We start from the raw sequence: 24,050 nt of genomic DNA, 5'->3' as shown, positions 1-24,050 counted from the left end.
GTACTGGTGTGGGTCGGGACTTAGCTTTCTCAGTGGCAGTAGGACATTCCACCCATTAATACCTTCAGGAGGGTCAGGGGTACCGTGAGCCTGTCAGGGTGGCAAACAACTCTTTACTGCTTTTTTAAATTACATATATTTGAATTTCAGTCTGGTTTTTAACTTTTCTACTTAGTGTATTTAATACTTTGCCTAAAGCAAACATTGTATCAAGTATGAAAAGCATTCAGACACAGGAGGATTCAAATGAAGATGGGTAACAAATCATATATTGATTTTTTTTTTCCACTTAAAGGAAAAGAGAGAGTATGTGTACTTTTGAAAAAATATATAAGTAATCAAATTAACACTGTGACTAACTGCACATGCTTTTAACAAAACATTTATTGCATTCAATATCTGAGTATTCTATATTATACTGAGTTTTAACTGACATACAACTCTCCTCATTACTGATATACAACTGTGATTCTCAGCCGTCCACAGACTTACTCATTCCTACCAAGCTCATATCTACCTAGAAGAGAGTAGAGGACATGGCTGTGGTTATTTGTGTACACTGAGGTGTACCTGTATAACCAAGCATGTTGGAGTGTGGTGGTTTACAATGATGGAGTATCAACACTGTGTGTATATGTCCCTAGATGATACACAGGTTGTCCACAACCAGTCAGGCCGATGAATCCATATATTGCTGAAGACAGGCTTACACATGTTCTTGGGATATGTCAATTTGCCATTTTTCTTCTGGTAACATCCCAGAATTAAATAGTAGATAAATATCCTGGCCTTAATAAACTTGCTAACATTGGAGGGTCTCTTATTGTTCCATACAGGTATGCTATACGAGGAGGCTCTATGAGCAGGAGGGGAATTTAGGAGGATTGAATGCACATTCCTAAAATGGTTGGCTCCCATCTGACTCACAAACTACAGATCAGTAAATGACTCTTTTGCATTGTATGCTTCCATAGTTTGACCTAAAATAGTTCAGTACATTGGGTAAATTCATTGTTATCACCCAGTCAATTTAACTGGAACGAAAAAATCTTTTTGCATTCAAGAGCAGATGTGTTACTTTTATTTAGTTAATACAGTGGTTCCCAAACTTTTTAGGTTCAAGGCGCCCGTAATATTTCAATATTTTTCCAAGGCACCCCAAGTAAAAAAAAATTCTAGGTTGTATATATGTACAGTGCTGTGGCATATACTGGGCCCCTAATCTTGGGAGTGGCACTGGTAGATTATTTAAAGAAACAATCCAGGCACAATAACCACTTCATTACGTTGTAGTGGTTATGGTGCCAGTAGTGCCCAGTAATAACAGTTTGACAACTTACCTGGGGTCTGCCGGGTTAGGGGCTGTAGTGTGTGTGTGTGTGTGTGTGATGGGTGCAATATGTGTGAGTGAGGGGTGCAGTGTGCGTGTGTGTACAGGGGTGCAGTGTTCGTGTGTGTGTGTGTGTACAGGGGTGCATTGTTTTTGTGAAGGATGTAGTTTGTGTGTGTGTGTGTAAGGGGTGTAGTGTGTGTGTATGTGGGGTAGTTTGTGCATGATGGGTGCAGTGTGTGTGTGGGGGTGCAGTGTGTGTGTGTGTGAGGGGGGGCAGGCTGTGTGAGGGGTACAATGTGTGTGTGGGGTGCAGTGTGTATGGGGAGGCAGTGTGTGTTTATGAGGGAGGTGTATGTGTATGTGGGCAGTGTATGTGTACGGGGGACAGTGTGTGTGTGTGTGTGTGTATGTATGTATGGGTGGCAGTGTGTGTGTGTATGGGGGCAGTGTGTGTGTATGAGGGGGCAGTATGTGTGTATGGGGGATAGTGTGTCTGTATGGGGGGGCAGTGTGTGTGTATGGGGGATAGTGTGTGTGTATAGGGGGCAGTCTGTGTATATGGGGGGGCAGTGTGTGTATATGGGGGAGCTATTTTGTCCTGTGGGGTCTGTGGGGGGAAGAGGGCAAATTAATAAATATATACTTTATTTTTTTTTATTTACATTTGCCTGGGACGGGGGATATTCCCTGCAATCCCTGGTGGGGAAGCCCTGGTAGTGAAAGTGAACTCTAGCAGCCTCAGTACCACAGCAACAATCCGAGCCCGCGAGAGGCGAACCCGGCGGAGCTGCAGGTTAGAACTCCCCCGGGTCCTCTCTCCATCCCTCCCTGCCGGCTGTCACCAAAGTGCTAGCGGCCCGGAGAGGGAGTCCTGCAGAGCAGGCAGAGGAGAGCACATGATCATATGATCATAGCACCGGGAAAAACCTGGCGGCTCCCCTGTGTGCCCGCCGCGGCACACAGTTTGGGAACATCTGAGTTAATGTGTTCAGTCATCTTTTTTATTATATATATATATATATATATATATATATACAGCAGCTACTTTGTGTACTCTTGCCTATTATTATGTTTATTGTTCAATTGTAAAAATTCAATGTATAGTTGTGAAATGTAACTGCCTGAGATTAAACCACAGATCAGCTATTCAACACATAGAAGATGATTTCCTAAGCACTGAATTGTAGTCAATTGAAAAGTGATTTGCAAATCACTTGTGTTTCTAGTTGCAGCATCCTTGAATGCCTTGAATGTTACTGAGTTCAGTTGCACAAGTAGTGGGCAGCATTTGTGATGTGCTTAAAGGTATACTATAGCCAGCTGTTTTATCCCTGCAGCTGAAAATATTATAGTTCTGCAGATGTTCATTGCACATTTTAAAGCAATTTTATAGGCACCAAAACAACTTTAACTTAATAAAGCAGTGGGGAAGTGTGACTAGGATTGTTAAAACAAAGTGATTTAACTCCTAAATGGCAGAGAAATGAGCAGTGTGAGACTGATCAGTTGGTACATCTGTGCACCAAAACTGCTGCATTAAGCTAATGTTGTTTTGGTGACTATAGTGTCTCTTTAGGTGCATCTAGTAGGTGTCGCTCAGAAAGGCACTAGAGGTGCATCCGAGGAGATAGCAGAATAAAACTTGCCACTCTGGGTTTTGTCACACATATGTACTAGCCTCCCAATAAGCATTGGATTGACTGTTTAATCTTGATGATCTCAGTCAAGGAAGGCAAAGACTGACACTGTGAGGGAAAAAAAAGGTAATTAAAACTACTTATTTTCTACCTGCGGGTGGGTGCCGGTCATCTGAACAGCCACCAGGAAACGATAGCATTAGGAATACACATTTATATTCTAAATGCTATAGTGTGCCTTTACGGTGCAACATAGACATAACAGGCAGGGTAGAAAAAGATGATGAATCCCAGTGGTATAATTCGGAAAAACAAAATCTTAAATAATTATTCTCTTTTCATATGGTATCTTCTTTCAGGAGAATTAAAATATGTACATTTACCTCATCATTAAAACAGTGAAATATGGTGCTTGTTACTAAGGTTTCAAATTGGCTCAGGAATGATTCTTATCCAGCCTTAATCAGCCTTTAAAATATCATTTTGAAAAGCCATGTTGATTTATTTTGCATGGACAGACAATTAACCAGGGCAGCAAGCCAGGTTAACCTTAAACTGGTGCAGAATGAATCCATTGAGAAAAAAGCTTGTACTCCATATGCTGATTTTGTGGTTTCTGAAAGTTATACACTTTGATACATGTCCATATTTTGAAATTGTATTGGGTATTAATTCCAGTGTGGTTTATATGTTCGGATAGCTGCTGCAAAGCAGTCAATTGCAAACCACAGAAAGCTTACATATGAAATTAATGTTAAAGCCTCAACTAAACCACTGGCCCGAAAAAAAAGCTTTCTTTAATGTCTAGCTATCAGAAATGGAAATGCTAGATTTAACATATTGCTCCTTTATGCCCTGAGATTTCTGATAGGCTTTCTTTAGGTTCATGATCGGAAACTAAAGGCCTCCTAGTTAAAATCTATCTTCTGCATTCTGTTTGCTGAGTGGCTGATCAGAATGACCATTCAGATTCTTTCCTTTGAGCAGCGGCGTACGTACCGTGGTCGCAGGGGTCTCAGCTGCGACCGGACCCGCCACTCCAGGGGGCCCGGACGCCCTGCGGACCCCTGTGACTGGGTATCCGCCTCCATCGTCTTCTGCGGCCCCGGCCCACGCGGCAAACCGCCGGGGACATCGTCCAAGGGGTCCATCGGGTGGCCCATGCTGTCAGGGCCACCCGATGGATGTGGATTGTCAGGGGGCCCGGTCGTGCTGTTAAAGCATCCAGCGCTGACCGGGCCCCCTGTGATGACATCACAAGCTGGGAGGAAGTGACTGCACGTCACTCCACCCAGCTATTACTGAGAGCCCGCGCGGGAGGAAGACAGGGGAAGGGGGGGGGGGGGGCACGGATCATTTTTGCACCGGGGCCCCATGGTTTGCGTGTACGCCAGTTAGACTTTTGTTTGATGGCACAGTTTTGCTGTATAGATCATTCCACATGATCTATACATCAACACTGCTTCATCAAGCAAAAATTGTTTTGGTGACTGAAGTGTCCCTTCAATATTATTTGTCTCAAAACTCCCTTTGCTGATTTGCAAAACTCATAATCCATTGTGTTAATTTGGATGGGGAAGACACGATCTTCAGATATGTTTCATGTTTAATCTACAAATTTGCTTAGAGGTACCAATGTGAATCCAGGATTGTAACTCACACTGACCCTTTAATATGTATCAAGTCAATCAATTAGATTCTGTACATAAATATAGGATAAGAATTTGCAGTATGATCTGGCAAAACACATTGCCAAATATACTGTCAAACATGTGCTTATACCATCTGAGATCCTAATAAAGGCAATTATATTTATCAAATGAAAATAATGTATTCATGCAGAAGGTGCAAATTTAGAGAAAATATGCCAAAATCTTTCAAACACCTAATTTCAGTGCAGAGAAATTCTTACTGCATCCTATCAGATGAGTTTAGTTTACAAATCCCTTTGAAGTGTACCTGTCATAAATAAAAAAAATGTATATTGGCTCTGCATAGAAAAATAACATTCAATCTATACATTCCTAGCCAATACAAAAAATATAAAAGATGTGTTGCCAACAGTAACATGTTTCTCAGCACCTGCGTTTCATAGAGTCTGGTATACAACCACTAGAGGCAGCCTTAGCACTGCAATGTTTACATAAAACTGTAATGATTTACATTGCAGGGCTAATGGGGACAGGGACAATACACCTAGACTACTTCAATGCGCTGAAGTGGTCTGGGTCACTATAGTGTCCCTTTAACCCCTTCCCGACCAATGACATACCAGGTATGTCCGCGAAAAAAACGGTCGGTAACAACTGCGGACCTACCTGGTACGTCATATAGTAAATAGCCACTTACCTGCCGGCAATTTCGGTCATGGGGTCTACCTGGGAGCTCAGGCAGACCCCCACAGCCTGATCCGGCCCTCCCTGGCCATGTGATTGTGGGGTCCTCGCGATCACATGACCGGAATAGCCGGCTTGTGCAGTACCTGCAAAAAAAGTTTCACAAGTTATTAAAAGTTTATAAAGTACATCAAAAGTACTAAGATTATATATATATATATATATATATATATATATATATATATATATATATATATATATATATATATAAAAATATATACATACATATATAAAATACAGAATCCAGCTCACTCGCTTATTCACTAAACAATGATTATAAATCTTAGAGATTGTAATAGTTTTATTTAACAACACCTCACCTAGGCAAATAATGGGGGTTTAGTTACATTATATTATCATATATTGCATAAGCCTGTCACAATGTCAATGTACCCCATTCTTGGCAGGTCCTACTCTAGCAGCCTAATGCTTGCTCTTATGAGATTAATCCACTTACTTGGGAAATACTTCCTTACTGGGACTCTCTGCAAGTCAAGGCTAAATAGGGTCCTGGAATGAAGCACCTGTGACAGGGAGGGGTGCAAAACCAAGGAGTTGGCCCATTAGGCTGCTAGAGTAAGACCTGCCAAGAATGGGGTACATTGACATTGTGGCAGGCTTATGCAACATATAATCATATAATGTAACTAAACCTCCATTATTTTTTGCCTAGGTGAGGTGTTTTTAAATAAAACTATTACAATCTCTAAGGTTTATAATCATTGTTTAGTGAAAAAGCGAGTGCGCTACACTTAGATACACTTATAATGACATTAAATATATATATATATATATATATATATATATATATATATATTAAAAATAATAAATAAATTAATTGAAAACAATTAAGAAAAAAAATATGACACTCACGGCACCCTCACACACACACGCACACACACACTGCACTCCTGACACTCACAGCACCCTGACTCACTCACACACTCACAGTACCCTCACACACACACAGAACCCCTGACACTCAGCACCTTCACTCAAACACAGCACCCTCACACACACACTGCACCCATTACTCACACACAGCACACACACACTGCACCCCTCACACACACAGCACCCTTACCCACATAGCACCCTCACACACACACTCTGCACCCCTCTTGCACACACACACACACACACACACACACTGCACCCTCACACATACACACTGCACAATACTCTTTCCTGGCATTTTTGGCTCTCGGCTCCTGGTATTCCATCTATGGAGACACCAGAGACAAATTTCAAGCAAACACAGTGCAAGCATGTTATTAAATTTGCTTGCGCTGTGCAGAACAAATACAGGGCCTTTTTCTCATGCTAGAGCTCTTCAGCAGAGCTCTGTGCATGGCCAACCCTGGAAGAGCATTGAACCAACATGCTCACTTTGTGATGGGCGTGCTTGCCATTGGTGATGACAAAACACACCCTATCTGGCCCTGACCCCTTTTCAGTGGGCCACTGTCATTTAAAATTGTCCGGCCCTGCCTGTGTCACACACATTATTTGCTGTACATGCAGGCGTCCTGTCCTTTGCAGCTTCTATCTTAAAGACAGAGGAAATAAAGTACAGATACCTATTATTTTTTTATATGTACATTTGCTGGCAGTTTTAACAGCCCAATGTATATTTTTAGTGTACAACTACATGGAGATGATCTTATCATCCAAATACTGCCTGGATGCATTAACCATTTATTTTTAAAAGGCAATAATTTGCTTTCGTGCTGTTGGCATAGAGATACACGTAGTATGTATGGTGTCCTCTCAACCTTATATTTCCATTCTGCTAAATGAGGCATTCCAAAAATACCTAAGAAACAACGAATGCATTTACTTGTGTTTTTGCTAGTATAACGTGTAGTTTAGATTTTAATATGTCACTGGAGTGTTCTTCTGTCATGTAGTTAATAGCATCACTTAAATGAAATGCAATCATTGACCTATAATAATCAAATTGATGTACGTTGTGAGAAGACATATCCTTGGGTAGACAAAGTAAAGTGCAAGCTTTTAGGACTTTGTATGTATTTGATTTTGATATTTGTTTATTGGCCCTCTGGAGTTATATTTGTATCTGTTTATTCTATAAATGTATATGCTGTATGCAAGCATAGATATTTTAGATTTAAATTAGTAACTCTGTAGCAACATTACTAATGGATCAGCAATTGCAAAACCAGTGAAATGTTGTTGTTAATAGCTCTACCTTTAGAATTCTAGTTTCCTTATTATTTATTTTATTATTTTTTCCCCCCAATGAACTGCAGGATGCTTTGTGTTTATGTAGTCTATTGCTTAGTAAGTTGGTCATTATTTTTAGTTGGTGTTTTCTTAACTACCGGTACTTATTTACTTACTTTACTTAAATGTGGTGCTAAAGGATTTGACTTCAAATAGAATATAGAATTTTCAGTAAGTCTTGCAAATGTTTTAAGCTGATAAATATAAGTGCCTTATGTGAATAGGATACAAAGGAATGTGAAAAATAACCAAATATCAAAAGGTTCTTCATTAAAGTTAGAATCCAAAGTGAATTTCAAATTTAAGGCCGAAATAGCTGAACTTGAACATTTTTCGTAATCAGTTCTGCTACTCTGACCTTAAATTTGAAAATCCCTTTCAATTCTCATTTTAGTAAATAAACCAGTTAATATTTTCTCTTGATTGAAAGTCAATAACATTCCCTTAACTGAAACATTAAATCATGATCGCATTGGATTGAAACCAGTTTGCCATTTTTAATTATTGATTTATTCATCGCAAAAAAAATAAAAAATGTTTTTGATGAGTGGTAACCCCTAAATCTTACTGTAATGCAGTTCATTGTATTTTACATTAATTGTTAAATTAGAATATGATGTGATGTGTAGTATATACTTTTTTTTGTATTTCATACCACTAGTTACTCATTCCTCTTCCATACAACTCTGGCACTTTTAGATGCGGCTGAAAAACAATCTAGATGAAGTTACAGCAGCAGGGACATGCCAAGACCATGCCATCGAGACTCACAGAAGCTGGATGCAGCATGGAGGTGACATGTTCTTTTTGAGGAAAGGGTTGGAAAGATGTGAAGTGGGGAGTAAGTGGTTTGCTGGTTCTATTATACAGTATATACTGTATATATACATTAATATATTACACAGGCATCCCTGAGAACATTATTATATAAATGTTACTGTCTAATACAAAGTTATGCTAACATTTTCATTCACATATGGAGAGAGTTATGACAGCATGTCCATAGAAAATAGGACCGCATATCAAAAAATGGTGCAATCAGCATGGGACTTAATGGATGTTGATTTCATTCGTTTGTATGACTGCTTCATTTTTTTTAAATCTGTATGAAGCAAACAGCAGGGAAAGAAGTGGAATGTTACTTTTAAGTTTCTGTTCCCACGGTTACTACCCTTCTCTGGGAAATTCTATTTGGGACACTTTTATAAATTACCCCATAAACACAGAGTAAGAGTTTTAAAAAAATACATATTTATTCCCAGTAAGACAATTTTATATGAAGTGAATCCCATTTAAAACCAACAGCGTATTTATATAAGGAATTAAAGAACTATAACGGATGCTTATTAAGAATAAAGGTCAAATATTATCTCCACTTAAATAACCAGTGTCAAGAAATTCATGATAAAAGTGTTATGAATAAAAATAATATATACAGATGTTATTGAATAATATAGTAATATGAGTTATTCTAATGTATTAATCAGAATAAATATCAGCATGAATCTGTATTTCAAATCACTAAGTGCATTTTAGTCCTAATCTAATTACAATATTACATAATAACATATTGTTACATTAAATGTTTAATCAATGCAAATATGTGTATTACAAGTTCTGCATACTATACTCATAGGCCACTTATGGCTAGTAAGAAAAAGTGATTGTAGTTTTTTCTATATCAATAGAAAATCATTAAAATGTCAAAGATTGACTTATTCTAGCTAAAACTCTTTATAGTTACCTTGAAATACAAAATTATCATATGATTATATAAAGTAGACTGTGCTCTGTGTAAAAAAGGTGCATTCAAAACTATACATGAAACACTGGTTTCACAGCTGCTACTACACTAATGTGCATGCAAAAAAAAAATAGGGCTTGGGGGTAAAACCCACCACCTGTCCCCAAAGTGGTGCACTAGATAAAATATACACACTTACCCCTATAAAAGCACTAGGATGTGTGCAAATCCAGTGCTATACATAGGGGGAAGTATATAGTCTAATAAAAGTGGTGAGTGAGAGTATAAATGGATACATCCACATTGATCAGAGCCAAACAGGACATGCTCAAATCACAATAGAAAATCCTCCGATTGAGAAACGCATATCAGACATTTTTATATATGCTTTTTTTCTAGATAAATAAAGAATAGTTGGCCAAAAACTCTAAGGGAACAGAACAGGGGGTAACCCTAATAGAATTGGTAGCAAGGAAAAGAAAAAGAAGATATGTCCCTAAAAGATATATATATATATATATATATATATATATATATATATATATATATATGGAATAACTATTAAAAATATATACTTTATTGAACAGAAAAGACTCACATATACTTTGCAAAACAAACCCTGACAGTAGCTACCTAACTCAATATAGCGAGTTAATAATAGTAGTCTACGTAAGGAACACAAATGGAGGAAAAGGGAAGTGAGATGTGACACACAAAAGTGAACAAATTAATTAAATAAACTGAGCTGGCTTAAATAGATATGTACATCAATATCTAGCTACTAGCTTTAATCATAAGATCAGCCGGAACTCGGTTTATAATTATCAGGTGTATAAAAAGAGAATAAATGGCACAGAGTATCGAAATAGCCCCTTGAGAGGTAACTACTTTGCAAAATAAATATCAATGCAACAATGTATCAGAAATGTATCTGATACTCAGTAATGTACCTCTTTGTATATTTCACGTAGCTATCAAATGATAATGTGCACCGGTGTATCGAAATTGCATGAAATATAGGCGCACGAACACACTGACTGGCTCTCTCACACACACACACACACACACTCTGACAGGCGCTCACACATACTCTTGACAGGCTCTCGCACACACATACAGACACTCTGACAGGCTCTCTCTCACACAGACATACAGATACTGACAAGCTCTCTCACACACACACTCTGACAGGCTCGCTCACTCTGACAGGCTCGCTCACTCTGACACGCTTGCTTACTCTGACAGCGCACACACACACACTGACAGGCTCTCTAACAAACACACACACTGACAGGCTCTCTCACAAACACACACACACAGTCTAACAGGCTCTCTCACAAACACACACACAGTCTGACAGGCTCACACACACACACTCTTGACAGACTCACACATTTTAGTTTGAATTGAAACCCACTCAGCCTCCCTACATTTGGGAGAGCTGAGTGAGTCTTTCCTGGGATCCAGTGGGGCTGCACTCTTCCTCTGTGCGAAGGAGCAGTATTCTGCCTGTAGCTCCTCTCTGCTCCCTCACACTCTGTAATGATGCCGGGGCCGGAATGACGTCATATTCCGGCTCCCGACATCATTACACAGCGCAAGGGAGCAGAGAGCAGATGCAAACAGAGTACTGCTCCCTCGCGTGCTGCTCATAATGCTCGGGCAGCCGCCTCCATGTACCCGCAGACGGCATCCTCCATGAACCCGCGGGCGGCATCCTCCATCTACACGCGGGCAGGCGGGCGGCCGCCTTCATGTACCCGCGGGTGGTGTCAAAGCTCCCTCCCACACTAACTAGAGAGCTGGCAAATCCCAGACGCCAGGGTGAAATTTCTAGTCGCCGTGGCGATCTGGCGCCTGGGATTTGTCAAGCCCTGCCTTAATAAATCTCTGGTAATAATTTGCAAACCCAATGAACCTTTGAATGGCTTTTAGTCCATTGGGTAGTGGCCAATGTAGGACTGCTTGAAGTTTCTGAGGGTTCATCTGAAATCCAGAGGCAGAAATGTTATACCCTAAAAACTGTACTTCTGTTTGATCAAAAATACATTTTTCCAGTTTACAATAAAGTTGATTTTTCAGTAAGGTTTGCAATACTTGTTTGACATGTTTGTGATGAATATGAAGGTCAGGGGAATAAATAAGGATATCATTAGATAGACTAGGACAAATCTTGGAACACAGCCGGCGCATTACACAACCCGAAGGGCATCACAAGATACTCATAATGCCCAAAATGCTGTTTTCCACTGATGGTTTTCCTTAATCCTTACCAAATTGTACGCACTCCTGAGGTCAAGTTTAGTAAAGACTTTAGCACCCGGGAGTCTGTCGAACAATTTGGAAATGAGGGGAATGGGGTAGGCATTTTTAATGTTGATTTTGTTCAGTGCTCTGTAGTCAATACATGGATGTAACTCACCATCTTTTTTAGACACAAAAAAGAATCCTGCACCAGCAGGCGATGATGATTTATGTATATGATCCTTACTTAAGGAGTATTTGATATACTCCTCCATTATTCTACTCTCTTGTGGAGATAAAGCATATACTGCTCCCTAGCGCCAGGTAGTAGGTTTACGGAACAGTCATATGGTCTGTGAGGAGGTATAATATTGGTCTGAGTTTTGCTGAATATCTCCTTAACCACCCAGTATTATATGGGAACTCCGGGGGTTTGGCCGTATTAGTGGGTAATGTAATGATGCCAACTCTCTTGGTAATGTGTAACATACACCTCTCAGTGTACAATCCTTGCCCCATTCCAATATTTCCCCATTAGCCCAGTCAATATGAGGATTGTGCTTACTGAGCCAAGGAAAGCCTAATATAATAGGGCAAGAAGGAGACGCAATAACTTGGAATGTTATGTCTTCCTTATGTAAGGCACCAAGGGAAATGTTAATGGGCAAGGTTTTGTGGGTAATTAAGGGTTGAGAGAGTGGTCTCTCATCAATAGCCTTAACGGCCAGAGGTGATAGTGTTTCCTTGATAGGTATAGCATTTGTTTTACAAAATGAACATCGATGAAATTTCCTGCTCCACCTTAGTCCATCAGGGCCTTGCCTGAAAAGTTATTTTTGTTACATTTGATCGTAATATCCAGGAGGACTCTTTTTTTGTTATTCACAGAGGACGTATCCATCACACCTAAGACCTGTCCCCTTAAGGTTCTTAGGTGCGGAAGTTTTCCGGACGTGTGGGGCAAGCACTCCTCATATGTCCTCTTCTACCACAGTATAGGCATAGGCCCTCTTTCCTCCTATATTGTCTTTCTGTCTCTGACAGTCTAGTTTCCCCCCGAACTGCATAGGTTTGGGTTCGGACTGAATAAGAGGTTGAGGAACGATAGGTCTGTAGAAACAAGGTGCCAGTTACACAGCCATATGTCTGGTATTTTCTCTAGTTGTTAATCTATTATCAATCTGCATTACAAATGTTATGAACTCAATTAATTTTTTGTCCAGAAAATTCTCGTCCAGAATTGCTTCGGATAATCCTTTTTTAAATGCAGAGATTAACCTGCTATTGGTCCAGTCTACCTCAGAAGCCAAGTTGCAACATTCTATGGCATAATCTGAGACAGACCAGTTCCCTTGCTTAATATGCATAAGGGCAATGGAGGTGTCAACCTCCCTGCCTAATGGTTCAAATGTCAATTTGAATTCTGCAAGGAATTCCTGGTAATTATGTGCAATACTCCTATTACTCTCCCATAACGCATTGGCTTCAGCAGGTAACCAATCTTAGCTCTATCCATGGGGAAAGATCCTGGTGAGGCCTCAAAATGATACTCAATTTGATCCAGGAATCCCCGGGATTCATAAATATTACCATCAAAATGCGGGGGAGGAGATACGGACATAGTAGGTGCCTTATGTACTATAGGTGGAGGTACACTAGGCGGAGGTGACGCAGTCGGAGAAGCTGCAGGTTGCAGATGCGCTGTTCGAGTAAGAAGCGTACTGAAGGCCTGGGCAAATTGATCCATACGGTGATCATTCTCCTCTAGTTTTCTCTCGCAAGTGCTGACACAATTCTACAGGATCTAAGGCCATATCGTAATGTCATGATTACTAGTTGATCCAGCACGTAGTATTGTGTCATACAGAGGACTAATAGGTAACATATTACGGGGCCTTAGAATAGCCGGAGTTAACGCACCAAAGAATAGTCAGGATACTTCCGGAGGTCAGGGGACACAGAACGAGACACAACAATAAGGGAAAGCCAAAAGTCAGGGATACCAGAATACAGGAAAGTCAAACGAAGCCAAAGTCAGAAACCAGAAAATAAACGCTCAGGAACACACTCCCGGACAACCACTAGGGAAACCATGACAGGGCAATGAGGAAAAATAATTTTGAGCTTAAATAAGTGCTTTACATTTCTGATTGGCCGAGAACAGCCTTTGACGCGCACGGCAGCGCCATTATTGACGTGGGCGGACGTGGGGGGTGTGATTTGGTGTGGATCCACAGCGGCCAGCGGCCATTAACATGTTGCAAGAGTCATTTGTACAGATGCACGGCTGCTGGGCGCAAATACCGCAAGGTGAGGAGGAATATGTTACACTCTTGGCGATATATAAATTTAAATAATAAAATAATAATGTTTCCATAGGCTCTGGTAAAGGTGAGCAGTACCTATACATTCTGCGTACATATTTCTATAATTTGGCCATGGGTGTCTGCAGGAATTTTTCCGGGGAGGCGGGTGAGGGGAGCATAATTGTAATGACATCCATTATTGGCCCCTTTTTGACAGTGTCATGAAGGGGAGGGGCATAGTCATTATCACACAAAGTCAGGGTGAATAGTGTTTTCACAACTATGGTGTCAGGAATACATGTTTGTATTCCTGACACTATAGTGTTCCTTTAAGCAAATTAAAGGAACATTCTGGTCATCATAAAAACTGCATCTAAATTAAAATGCTATGATGCCAGTAGGCCCCTGGGTGCTCTCTTTCCTTAAAGGGGTTAAACTACTCTCAAATGGTTTAACCCCAAAGGCTTCCTCCAGATCTCCAGGTCGCTCAGTGGTATTCGGCTTCTGAAACATAGTGTCAGGAAGTGCAGATTGACGTCAGGCATTGGTGCCGCTGATTGGCTAAAGTGATCAGCTGACGCTCTAAGCCAATCGCTAGTTCCCGGTTTATAAAAAATGTTTCACTTTTTTTTATAAATGGGGAGCTACAGATTGGCTTAGAGTGCCAGCTGACCGCTCTAGCCAATCAGCCACACCCCTACCCAGTGGCACTCTGTGCTTCCTGACACTCAATAAATAAAAGTGAACACATTAACACTGATATTTTTTTTTTTACCTGGTGAGATGAGAAGGCCCAAAGTTTCCCTGCCAAGCCCAGGTACCAATGCCTTATGATGTGGTGTCCAGAATGAAGTGGCGGGGTCACTTCACTTGTCCTTCCTGCTCCAATTTCCTTTTTTTCTTCATTTGACACTGTCTTCTCTCCTCCTTGGTTCCTTCTGCTCCTTTACCTTTCTGCTCCTTTCTGCTTCTGTCGCACCCTTCTGCTCCTTTCTCCTTCTGATTCTTTCTGCTCCTTTAACTTTGTGCTTCTTCTGTTCCTTCCTGCTCCTTGCTCTCACTCCCAGCTCCTTGCTGTCCCTTTCTCCTCCTTGCTGCTCCTTGTAGACCCTTTTTGTTCCTGTCTGCTCCTTCTCCTTCTTTACCTTTGTGCTCCTTCTGATTCTTTCTGCTCCTTTACCTTTGTACTCCTTGCTGCCCCTTCCTGCTGATTTCTGCTCCTTCTCCTACTTTACCTTCCTGCTCCTTGCTGACCCTTTCATGTAGCCCCTTCCTCCTCCCCCCAAGCCCTCACTTACCTGATCTGTAGGCTGTCTCTTCAGTCTGGGAGTTGCTGGCTGCTCTCTGTGCTGCTCCCCTGCGGACTCAGTCAGGAGAGAGAAGCAGGGATAAGATGTAGCTTCCTATCACTGCCTCTCTCCACACACTACTCGCCGGCGCTGGTATTGCACTTATTCTCTCACTCACCCCATTTTATTGGACATATAACGCTGTATATACATATATATATATATATATATATATATATATAAATATATATATATATATATATATATTATATCTCCTGCATCAGTATTATGTATTGATATACAGGTAGAAAGAGAAACGTAAATGTTAAAACTTATTTCTCCAATACGAAGGACTGTACACTAGGACATCTAAATATACAAAAGACAGTTTTATTTTATGAAGAAGTGCAACAAAACACACTCAACGTTTTTAGCCCCATTACCTTGACGCCTTGTGGAAGTCAGGTAAGGGACACAAATGTTGACTGTCTGTTTATGTTCTTATGTTTAAAATAAAGTAGTTATTTTGTTTATTTTTAAAGAGACACTCCAGACTCCTAAAGCACTTAAACTTACTGAACTGTCAGGAGGGCTTCCTAATTCAGCTAGAGTAATCGTTCAACGATACGTTTCCCTATTAATCGTTCAACGATGAGTTCACCCATTATATTGGGTGATTGCCACATTTGTCTGGTGCATTCAAGGCAATTGGTGTGTATACCCCATTTTTACCCAGACAGGAAGAAAGACTGCCGTCATTGACAGGCTCCGGGAGTTGGAGTGGAGCAGTGGCAAGTGTGAACTTGCCGTTGGAGAAAAGGATAAGTAATTTTTGTGAGGTTTCTGGGTAGGGCACCTATCATTTACAGGCTTTCTCCAAAAATTAGAAAAGAAAAAAGTCCTATGAGTGCTCTCCTCATTGACTAAGTCACAGGGCCAGAGTGTGCCATCAGGGCAACACTAGTAAGACTGGGAGGCAAGCAAAAGCAGTCAAGTTACCATAGCTGTGTTAAAAAATTTTAATGTTAACTATTTCCGCCTGAATAATGCCATTCTGATTTTTATTCTGTGAAATAGTTTTATGCAAATAAACCTGTATGTTAATCCAAGTGTATATAAATATTTGTGTATATAAACCTGCATGTTAATGCAAGTGTATATAAATATATATATAAAACACTTTAAATACAATCTACTGTTTACAATCTATAAACATGTAAATAGTATTACAACATACATATATTACAATACATCTGTATATATGCATGATACTCTCAGAAATACCAATTAAAGGGGCACTATAGGCACTCAGACCATTTCATCTCAGTGAAGTGGTTTGTGTGCCATGCTCCTTTCATTTTAACTTGGCCACTAGAGCTGCTTCCACCCCAGTAGCCGAGTTAAACTTGGCTATTCAATCAGATAGTCGCATAAAGACCATTTAAATGGGCGCAGTGTGGCATTCATACGCATTAGCCTCCCAATGCTTTCTTATGGGAGAGGCTTGGATTGGCTGAGATCATCAAGATTGATGTACTTTGAACACCTGACAAGGTAAGTGTCTAATGTTTTGTAATCTGGTGACAAATTACGAGTGGATGGCTCTTGGGGACTCTTGGCTCCATAACCACTAAAGTGCACTGTAGTGTTTATGGTGCCTAGAATATCCCTTTAATAAAACAAATATTTAAATAGAAGCTGGGTGCCAAAGTATCAAAAGAAAAAACAATAACAGTATATAATAACAATATATAATATATAAAACTGAATTATTTCCTTCAAACTCTAATGCCGAACAGTCTAAGCCAGATTAGGTAAGTTCTCAGAACACCTTTTGTGCTTCATTGATGTCAACAACCTTCTTGTAAGAGTTGGTCTGTTGACTTATACATTTAGTTATTCTATACTCTTAAAAAATTCGACTTTTTCTCAAATCTTTTTCCCACTCCTTCGACTCCTTTGTGATTTTTTTGTGTCTATTTATAATAATTGGCACCATACAAAAAATGCAAATTAAATAGCTAATCATTCAACAATTTGCCGATAAACATTCATGGAGTGATATTCTGTTTTCTCTGAAATGAAAAATAGTGTTTATTTATAAAGGTATTTTTGAGATCTGGTAGAAACTGAGTTTCCATGGTAATCACTTAAATGATGAAACTAAAGTAAAAGAATGATAAAGAAAACTGTATCTGTGCTTACTTAAATAAAATTTCAGAACATGTCAACCAACTTTTAAATTTAACTAAATTTAAACAAAATACATACATTTTATATTAAAACCATAGCAAACATTAAACTACTTCTTTCATCTCTACACTTCAATATACTTTTTCGTTACAGAGCATAAGCTGGCATTTGACCCATACAAAGCTGATATCACACCTTCCAACATTTCATATGAACAAAAACCTACATTTTACATTTATTGGGGTGTGAAAGGACATGTGCCCAGCAGTGGGGGCTGTTCTAAGACAGATTAGGTGACTTGTTAACAATAATTTAGGCAACTAAAATATAATTTAATTCACACAGCATGATTTCTAAACACATTTATTGTAGTTTAAAGACACATTGCTGTGAGTCTTATTGCTGTGGAGCTCTGTTATTCACTCAGATAAACCAACCAATTGAAAAGAAGGACAGGATAATTGAGATCAAAATAGGGACTATTCATTCTAAGTAAGAAGACTTGAGAGGTTTGCAATATGTGTTTTGTTACCAGGCAGGAGAGGATGAATTAAATGATTTACCAAAAACAGGTTAACAAAAAGCCAAGTTTATTATATGATTTTAAAAGGATAGAATCTCCGTTGACTATTTTTTTTTTTTTTTAGATGTTGCTTCATCTCCTAGAAATCTGTGGTTCTTATGCTTTGAATAAATTATTTGTAGCCTTTGATGTGAAACCATATGAGTGTTAAGAATTGTACAGTCTGAGCATTTGGACATTGGAAGCTGCTGAGATTTTGTTGATGGCTGATACACCCACAAGGAATAGGAGAGCCAGACTGCACTGATAGACACATGGACAGACTGGAAAGGAAAATAGATATGACAGGATGGACTGGAGCACTTCTTGGCTGGCGGTATACTGGGGAAAGTATTTGTATTGATACTGGGTTGGAAAATATAGACACTGTGTGTGGAGATAAAGCTAAATCTCAGACTGCTGTTAAAGCATAGCGGGAGCCTAGTCAGACTTGCTGAAACATTGAATAAAAAGGTAGCCAGTCCCTAATATGCACTGTAGAGTATTGCTACAAGCAGACTGAGACAAACAGTCAAGAGGCTTATTAAAGGGACACTAATAGTGACCAAGAAACCTTAGCTTAATGAAGCAGTTTTGGTGTGTAGATCATGCCACTGCAGTCTGATTGCTCAATTCCCTGCCATTTAGGAGTTAAATCACTTTGTTAATGCAGTTGTAGTCACACCTCCCTGCATGTAACCATACAGCCCTGCAGACTGTGCAGGAAATATCATTGAGAGGACTGGCACCAGGACACTTTGCTGAAATATTTTGGCATACAAGATGGTCAAATTTCCAAGGCAACTTCCGCAGTGCTTTGATGTGTTTGCACGTCCAGCAGTGTTCTTGGCATGCTTCCCTATGTAGGAGGCCGGCCAGAATGTCTGTGAGCCTGGTATACTTCATGTCAGGCTTCCTTATCCCTTCAGTGGGTGTCCTGCCTACTTTCCAGGCAAGCCCGACTCACGTTCCAATTCCTCTGTCGCAAAGTGGGGAGGTATGCCACTGGATACCTCCAGATATATGTAAATATACAGTTAGGTCCAGGAATATTTGAACATTGACACAATTTTCATAATTGTGGCTCTCTACACAACCACAATGGAGTGGAAGTGAAACAACCGAGATGCAAATGAAGTGCAGACTTCCAGCTTTAATTCAAGGAGTAGAACAAAAATATCATTTGAAATGTTTATGAATGCATGCATTTTCATACACAGTCCCCTTATTTCGTGGGCTGCAATTTACTTGGAGAAATTAACACAATCATAAATAAAATGTTAATTTTTAATACTTTGTCAAGTTGCTTTCATTGTCCATCTGTAAAGTGAAGTGTGGTCCAATCACCTTCACTGAATTTGGCTGATTCTGAGCAGACAATATATCCTTATATACTTCAGAATTCATCTGTTTGCTTTTGCCTTCTGTCACATCAACAATATACACTAGTGACCCAGTGCCATTGGAAGCCATGCATGCCCATGCCATCACACTGTCTCCACCGTGCTTTACATATGATGTGGTATGCATCGGATCATGAGCCATTCCAAGTCTTCTCCATACTTTTTTCTTCCCATCATTCTGATACAGGTTGATCTTGGTTTCATCTGTCCAAAGAATGCTGTTCCAGAACGGGGCAAAGTCTTATCTGGCCTTTCTATTCTTGAGGCTTATGAATGGTTTGCACTTTGTGGGAAAAACCTCTGTATTTGCTCTTGTGAAGTCATCTCTTTATGGTAGACTTGGATAATGATATGCTTACCCCCTTGAAAGTGTTCTGCACTTGGCTGGATGTTGTGAATGGGTTTTTCTTTACCATGGAAAGGATCCTACAATCATCCAACACTGTTCATCAGTTTGTTCCTTTTTTCTCCGAATGTCCCAAACTGTTGGTATGGCCACTCCTAATGGTCCTGCTATCTCTCTTATGGATTTATTTTCATTTGCAGCATAACGGTGCTATAGACACGTACACAAACTTACACATACTCAGACACATATGTAAAAAAAAGCACACTGAGAAACAGGCTGACAAGTATATACATCTACACCAACACTTACACACACATATACACACAGATATGCACATAGAAGCATGTACATAAAGACACTGGGGGAGGTTTGTAAAAGTGTTGATTTCTAAAACATGGTCTAAAATACTAAAAGTGGGCCAATTACCTTGGAAATCAGTAGAACCAGCATTTCGTCAGTGATAATTTTACATTTTTTGATAGAAATTGTGACGCTTTATTCAAGTTATCTCTTTAGATGGTGTTTTTAACTTTAATCTTTAATGTCCAGATAACAGGCCGAATGACACAATGTTAGCTGTAAAGAATTCTTGATTTTTACATCTCGGTTTTTGGAATTTGCAATATCAAGATATTGAAATGTAAATTGCATTTTTGGGAAATCATACTGGAACACTGTGATCTTGTGAAATATATCAATATGTAAAAATGAAAAAAAACATTCTGAAATTTATGAAAACATTCATGCATATTTCAGAAACCAGATTTCCATAACTGTGTCCTACATGCTTATAAACAATATTGGCTGTTATTGTCTATCTCATACAGTTTTGCCAAGTTGATTTTGATGGCTAATCTGCCCAGTGGGTGCAATAAAGAGATTTGAATGTGTGCTGAAAAGTGAAATCTCAGCAATCAGCAATCAGACTATGACAAGAAAAACAAGAGATATAAAATTAATCACTGACCGAGAAACATTTTACTTTGTATTAGTTGAAAAAATGGGGCAGCATGACTTAATGCTCTACAGTTTGCATTCACCCTATCTACAGTGTTCTCATGTGATTATTAAAAGAGACTCGTATTGTCAACTAGAAATTTACTATATTATATATTCCAACTTTCAGTTTTCTGGCAGTAATAGCTATCTTTCCCTCACCCCAGTGAACGCTATTAAAGTGCTTAATGATGTGGGTTGTGCAGCCAGGGTAAACCTTAAATGCACTTACCCCTAGCACTTCAGGTGAGAATCCAGCAGTGAAAAAACAGGGCAAGGACAACTAAAATTTAGTTTTTTGATAAGCAACTCCAATTGATGTTTTTCCTGCCTTTGACCCAATATGATGGAATCATTGGATTCTTAGCATTGGGTATATTGTAATGTTTCTTGCCTGTGCTAAACTATTGTTTAATATATACATATAGCACAAGTAATAATACTAATAATAATTTCAAATAGGTTAACATCAAATGGTTTAAGAATGGTTTGGTGTATATGAGTGTCTTCCCAGCATTGAGGAACCACTCCACCATTGCACTGGTCTTGTGAATTTAAAATGTTCACATTATCAGTGTCAATTTTACCCAACGTGGACCATATTGATTGACAGAGAGTGCAGGGGGGATAAGCCCAATGTTGTCACTACACACATCAATAAGATTGGTGTCTACCCAATTACCATGCAATTCTCGGCTTTCCAACCTACATTACAGACAGATGGCATTCCTTACTCATATACCGCAGAGGCATTTCTGGGTGATGTTTTTGGAGTCCTTAGCTGTCGTATAACTGCTCGAGATAATTATTTCACAATCCCTCTTGTTGTTACGTGGCATTCTGATACAAGGAAGACATTACATAGCAGTATCTGCTGACTTCATTTCTTTATATGGCCCTAAGAACAGCGCTATGGAATTGGCTGGCGCTGTATAAATAATAAAATAATAATAAGTAATGGATGGATCTATTTTTTTATTAGAATAATTTTGGGATACTAGAAAACGATTGGCAAGACATTACATGAACCGCTAAATTGGATGTTTGTACATCAATTAAAACAATATTAATGCATATTATAAATGGCAAATTAATCTAAGAACTCTAAAATAGTTTTTAAAGCAATCCCAAATGAAATTAAGTAACAAGGGAAAAGAGAAAAGTGCAAGATTGTTAATCTTTTTCAGAAAATATAGGACAATGTACCTGCCAGATCTTTACAGAGCTGTGTGCTATCCACTGAATTGCAGGTTCAAGTTGTGTGAGCAAGAATGTATACGTTACTGCAATCTCTGCAATTTATATACTGGGTGTCCTGTAATGGATTGATAGCGATAAACAAACTCATTCCCATGTATTTTATAAAGTGGGGGAGGCACAGTAAATAGGCAATAAAGTAGTCAGATGTTTAAAAATATTGTTTGCAACACATAATTAATTAAAATGTGTGACTCCATTTAAAGATAAAGTTACCACACAATTCAGAGATGTTACGACAGAAAAAAAGTATGATTTAAATAATTACTTTTTATACATTAGACTTTTTAGTGGCCATGCTAGAGGGATCATGTTGGCCATGCTTATATTGTATTTGGGGCAAGGAGGTCATATTGCTGTCTGTTTTTTATAATAGAATCCATTCACAAACAAAATGATGCAGTCTCAAGCCCAATATAGCTATTTATTAAAGTGAGAAATCAAAGTGAATTTTAAATGCGAGGCCAGAGTAGCCAAAATGCTACAGCTTAGCTGTCAGTTACTTGTCAATTTCTTCTCTTTTTTACTTCAAAGGAAACCTCCAGGCACCATAACAACTTCATTGGAATGACATTGTTATGGTGCTAGGGGTTCCCTGGCACCAGCATACCTTTAGGAGTTAAACCCTTCACAAATGGTTTCATCCCAAAGTCTTCTCTTCAATGTTGTTTAGCTCTGCCACTGTAATTCTGCTTCTCTGAGATTCTTCAAACAGGAAGCCTCTGTCTGGCAGGGGCAGAGGTGCCTCTGCTTGGCTGAAAGTGTCAGCTGACTCGCTAAGCCAATCAGTAGCTTTGCATTCACAAGTATATTTTTAGGAATGGGGAGCAGACACTCTCAGCAAATCAACGACTGTCCAAGGCTTCCTCTTTAAAGAATCTGTGAGCAGCATAAGAATAGGGGCAGAGCTAAATGATTCTGGTCTAACCCCTAAACATAAGCCAATGCCCAGGCTCCCCCCCTTTAAATTTAGGCTCACCTTGAATTCTCACTTTAGTGAATAACCCTGTTGGTTTCTTAACAAAATAAGAAAATGCTGCCTTGTCATAAATCTTTGATGCCAGGTATTAAGTACCAGAGAAGAAACATTCAAGTTCATAATGTACATATTCCTATGTACTACCTGCAATTTATATCCTCTAGTGCAACGTATTACAAATAGGTTTGTCTTTAGGGATAAAACTTGCACACTTAATGCTAAGATGCTGCAGGCATAAACTGAACTAAGTGTATTAGCACAATTAACCCAGAGCAGAAAGAATTCTATATGTGTATCTGTTCCACCAATGACGCAAATAGTTGTCACCTGCATGCTGAAGGTGCTTTTCAGTAACCTTGAGATGTCACTATAAAAGACTGAAGGAACAGTGGGAGGAAGAGCTATTTATTGTCCAATGCCTCAAGCTTTAGAGGACTTTCACTAACAAAACAAATTCCTCTAATCTTTATTCTAAACGGGCATTTTGTCACAGTGAACATTTTTATAGGGATCGCTTTAAATTAACAGTTTATTTGTATAGGTATTTGACTTCCATGTCATTTGTTGACATGGATTTCCTTTGCTGTTCTCTGCTACCTATGTAAAATGCATTAAATCTTGTTTCTACAGTCAATGTTGAGTAGTCTTTTTTATCTCTCTATGTGTAAGTTGACCTGTTATCAGTGATGGATTGACATGCACCTGCTTAATCACGGGTGTGGAAATTTAAAAAAAAAATCGATTTCTCCGAAAGGATTAAGGTGGTAGCCCAATCTACTTGTCCATCATGAAAATCTACTTGTACTGACACAAAATGTAAAATTAGAACGTTTGGTGACCCGACTTAAATTCATTCATTGGCAGTGTTATTAACTAAACTCTGAAATTTCCAAGATTAACTCTAAAAGAAAAAACTGAGGCCAAAAAAGCTGATCTAGAAAAATACTCCACCTCGGCAATAGTCACAACAGGCTATGTTTTCCATTCGGATTTAATATTTAAAAAACTGATTTAGTTTAGTGTCTCGCTCTGCTTCCTTTACCGTAGTGTGGTGTGTGGTGTTTGCTAGCTGTATATAATGTGTGTGCTGGCTGTGTGCGTGTGTGCTGGCTGTA

General features: G+C 39.2%; 1 protein-coding gene across 1 annotated transcript in view; it reads left to right on the top strand.

Annotated features, from left to right (window-relative positions):
- The window catches only part of RFX3 (regulatory factor X3), a 291,801-nt gene that overhangs the window by 95,611 nt on the left and 172,140 nt on the right, over positions 1-24,050 (top strand). The window contains exon 2 of the mRNA XM_063457210.1: positions 8,313-8,406. Within this exon, the coding sequence (XP_063313280.1) occupies positions 8,313-8,406 (94 nt within the window). The remainder of the gene's footprint in view (positions 1-8,312; positions 8,407-24,050) is intronic.

Source organism: Pelobates fuscus, chromosome 5, assembly GCF_036172605.1.
Source record: "Pelobates fuscus isolate aPelFus1 chromosome 5, aPelFus1.pri, whole genome shotgun sequence".
Lineage (NCBI taxonomy): Eukaryota > Metazoa > Chordata > Amphibia > Anura > Pelobatidae > Pelobates > Pelobates fuscus.
The sequence above is the reverse complement of the archived record's forward strand: the minus strand, read 5'-3'. Positions and strand labels throughout refer to the sequence as shown.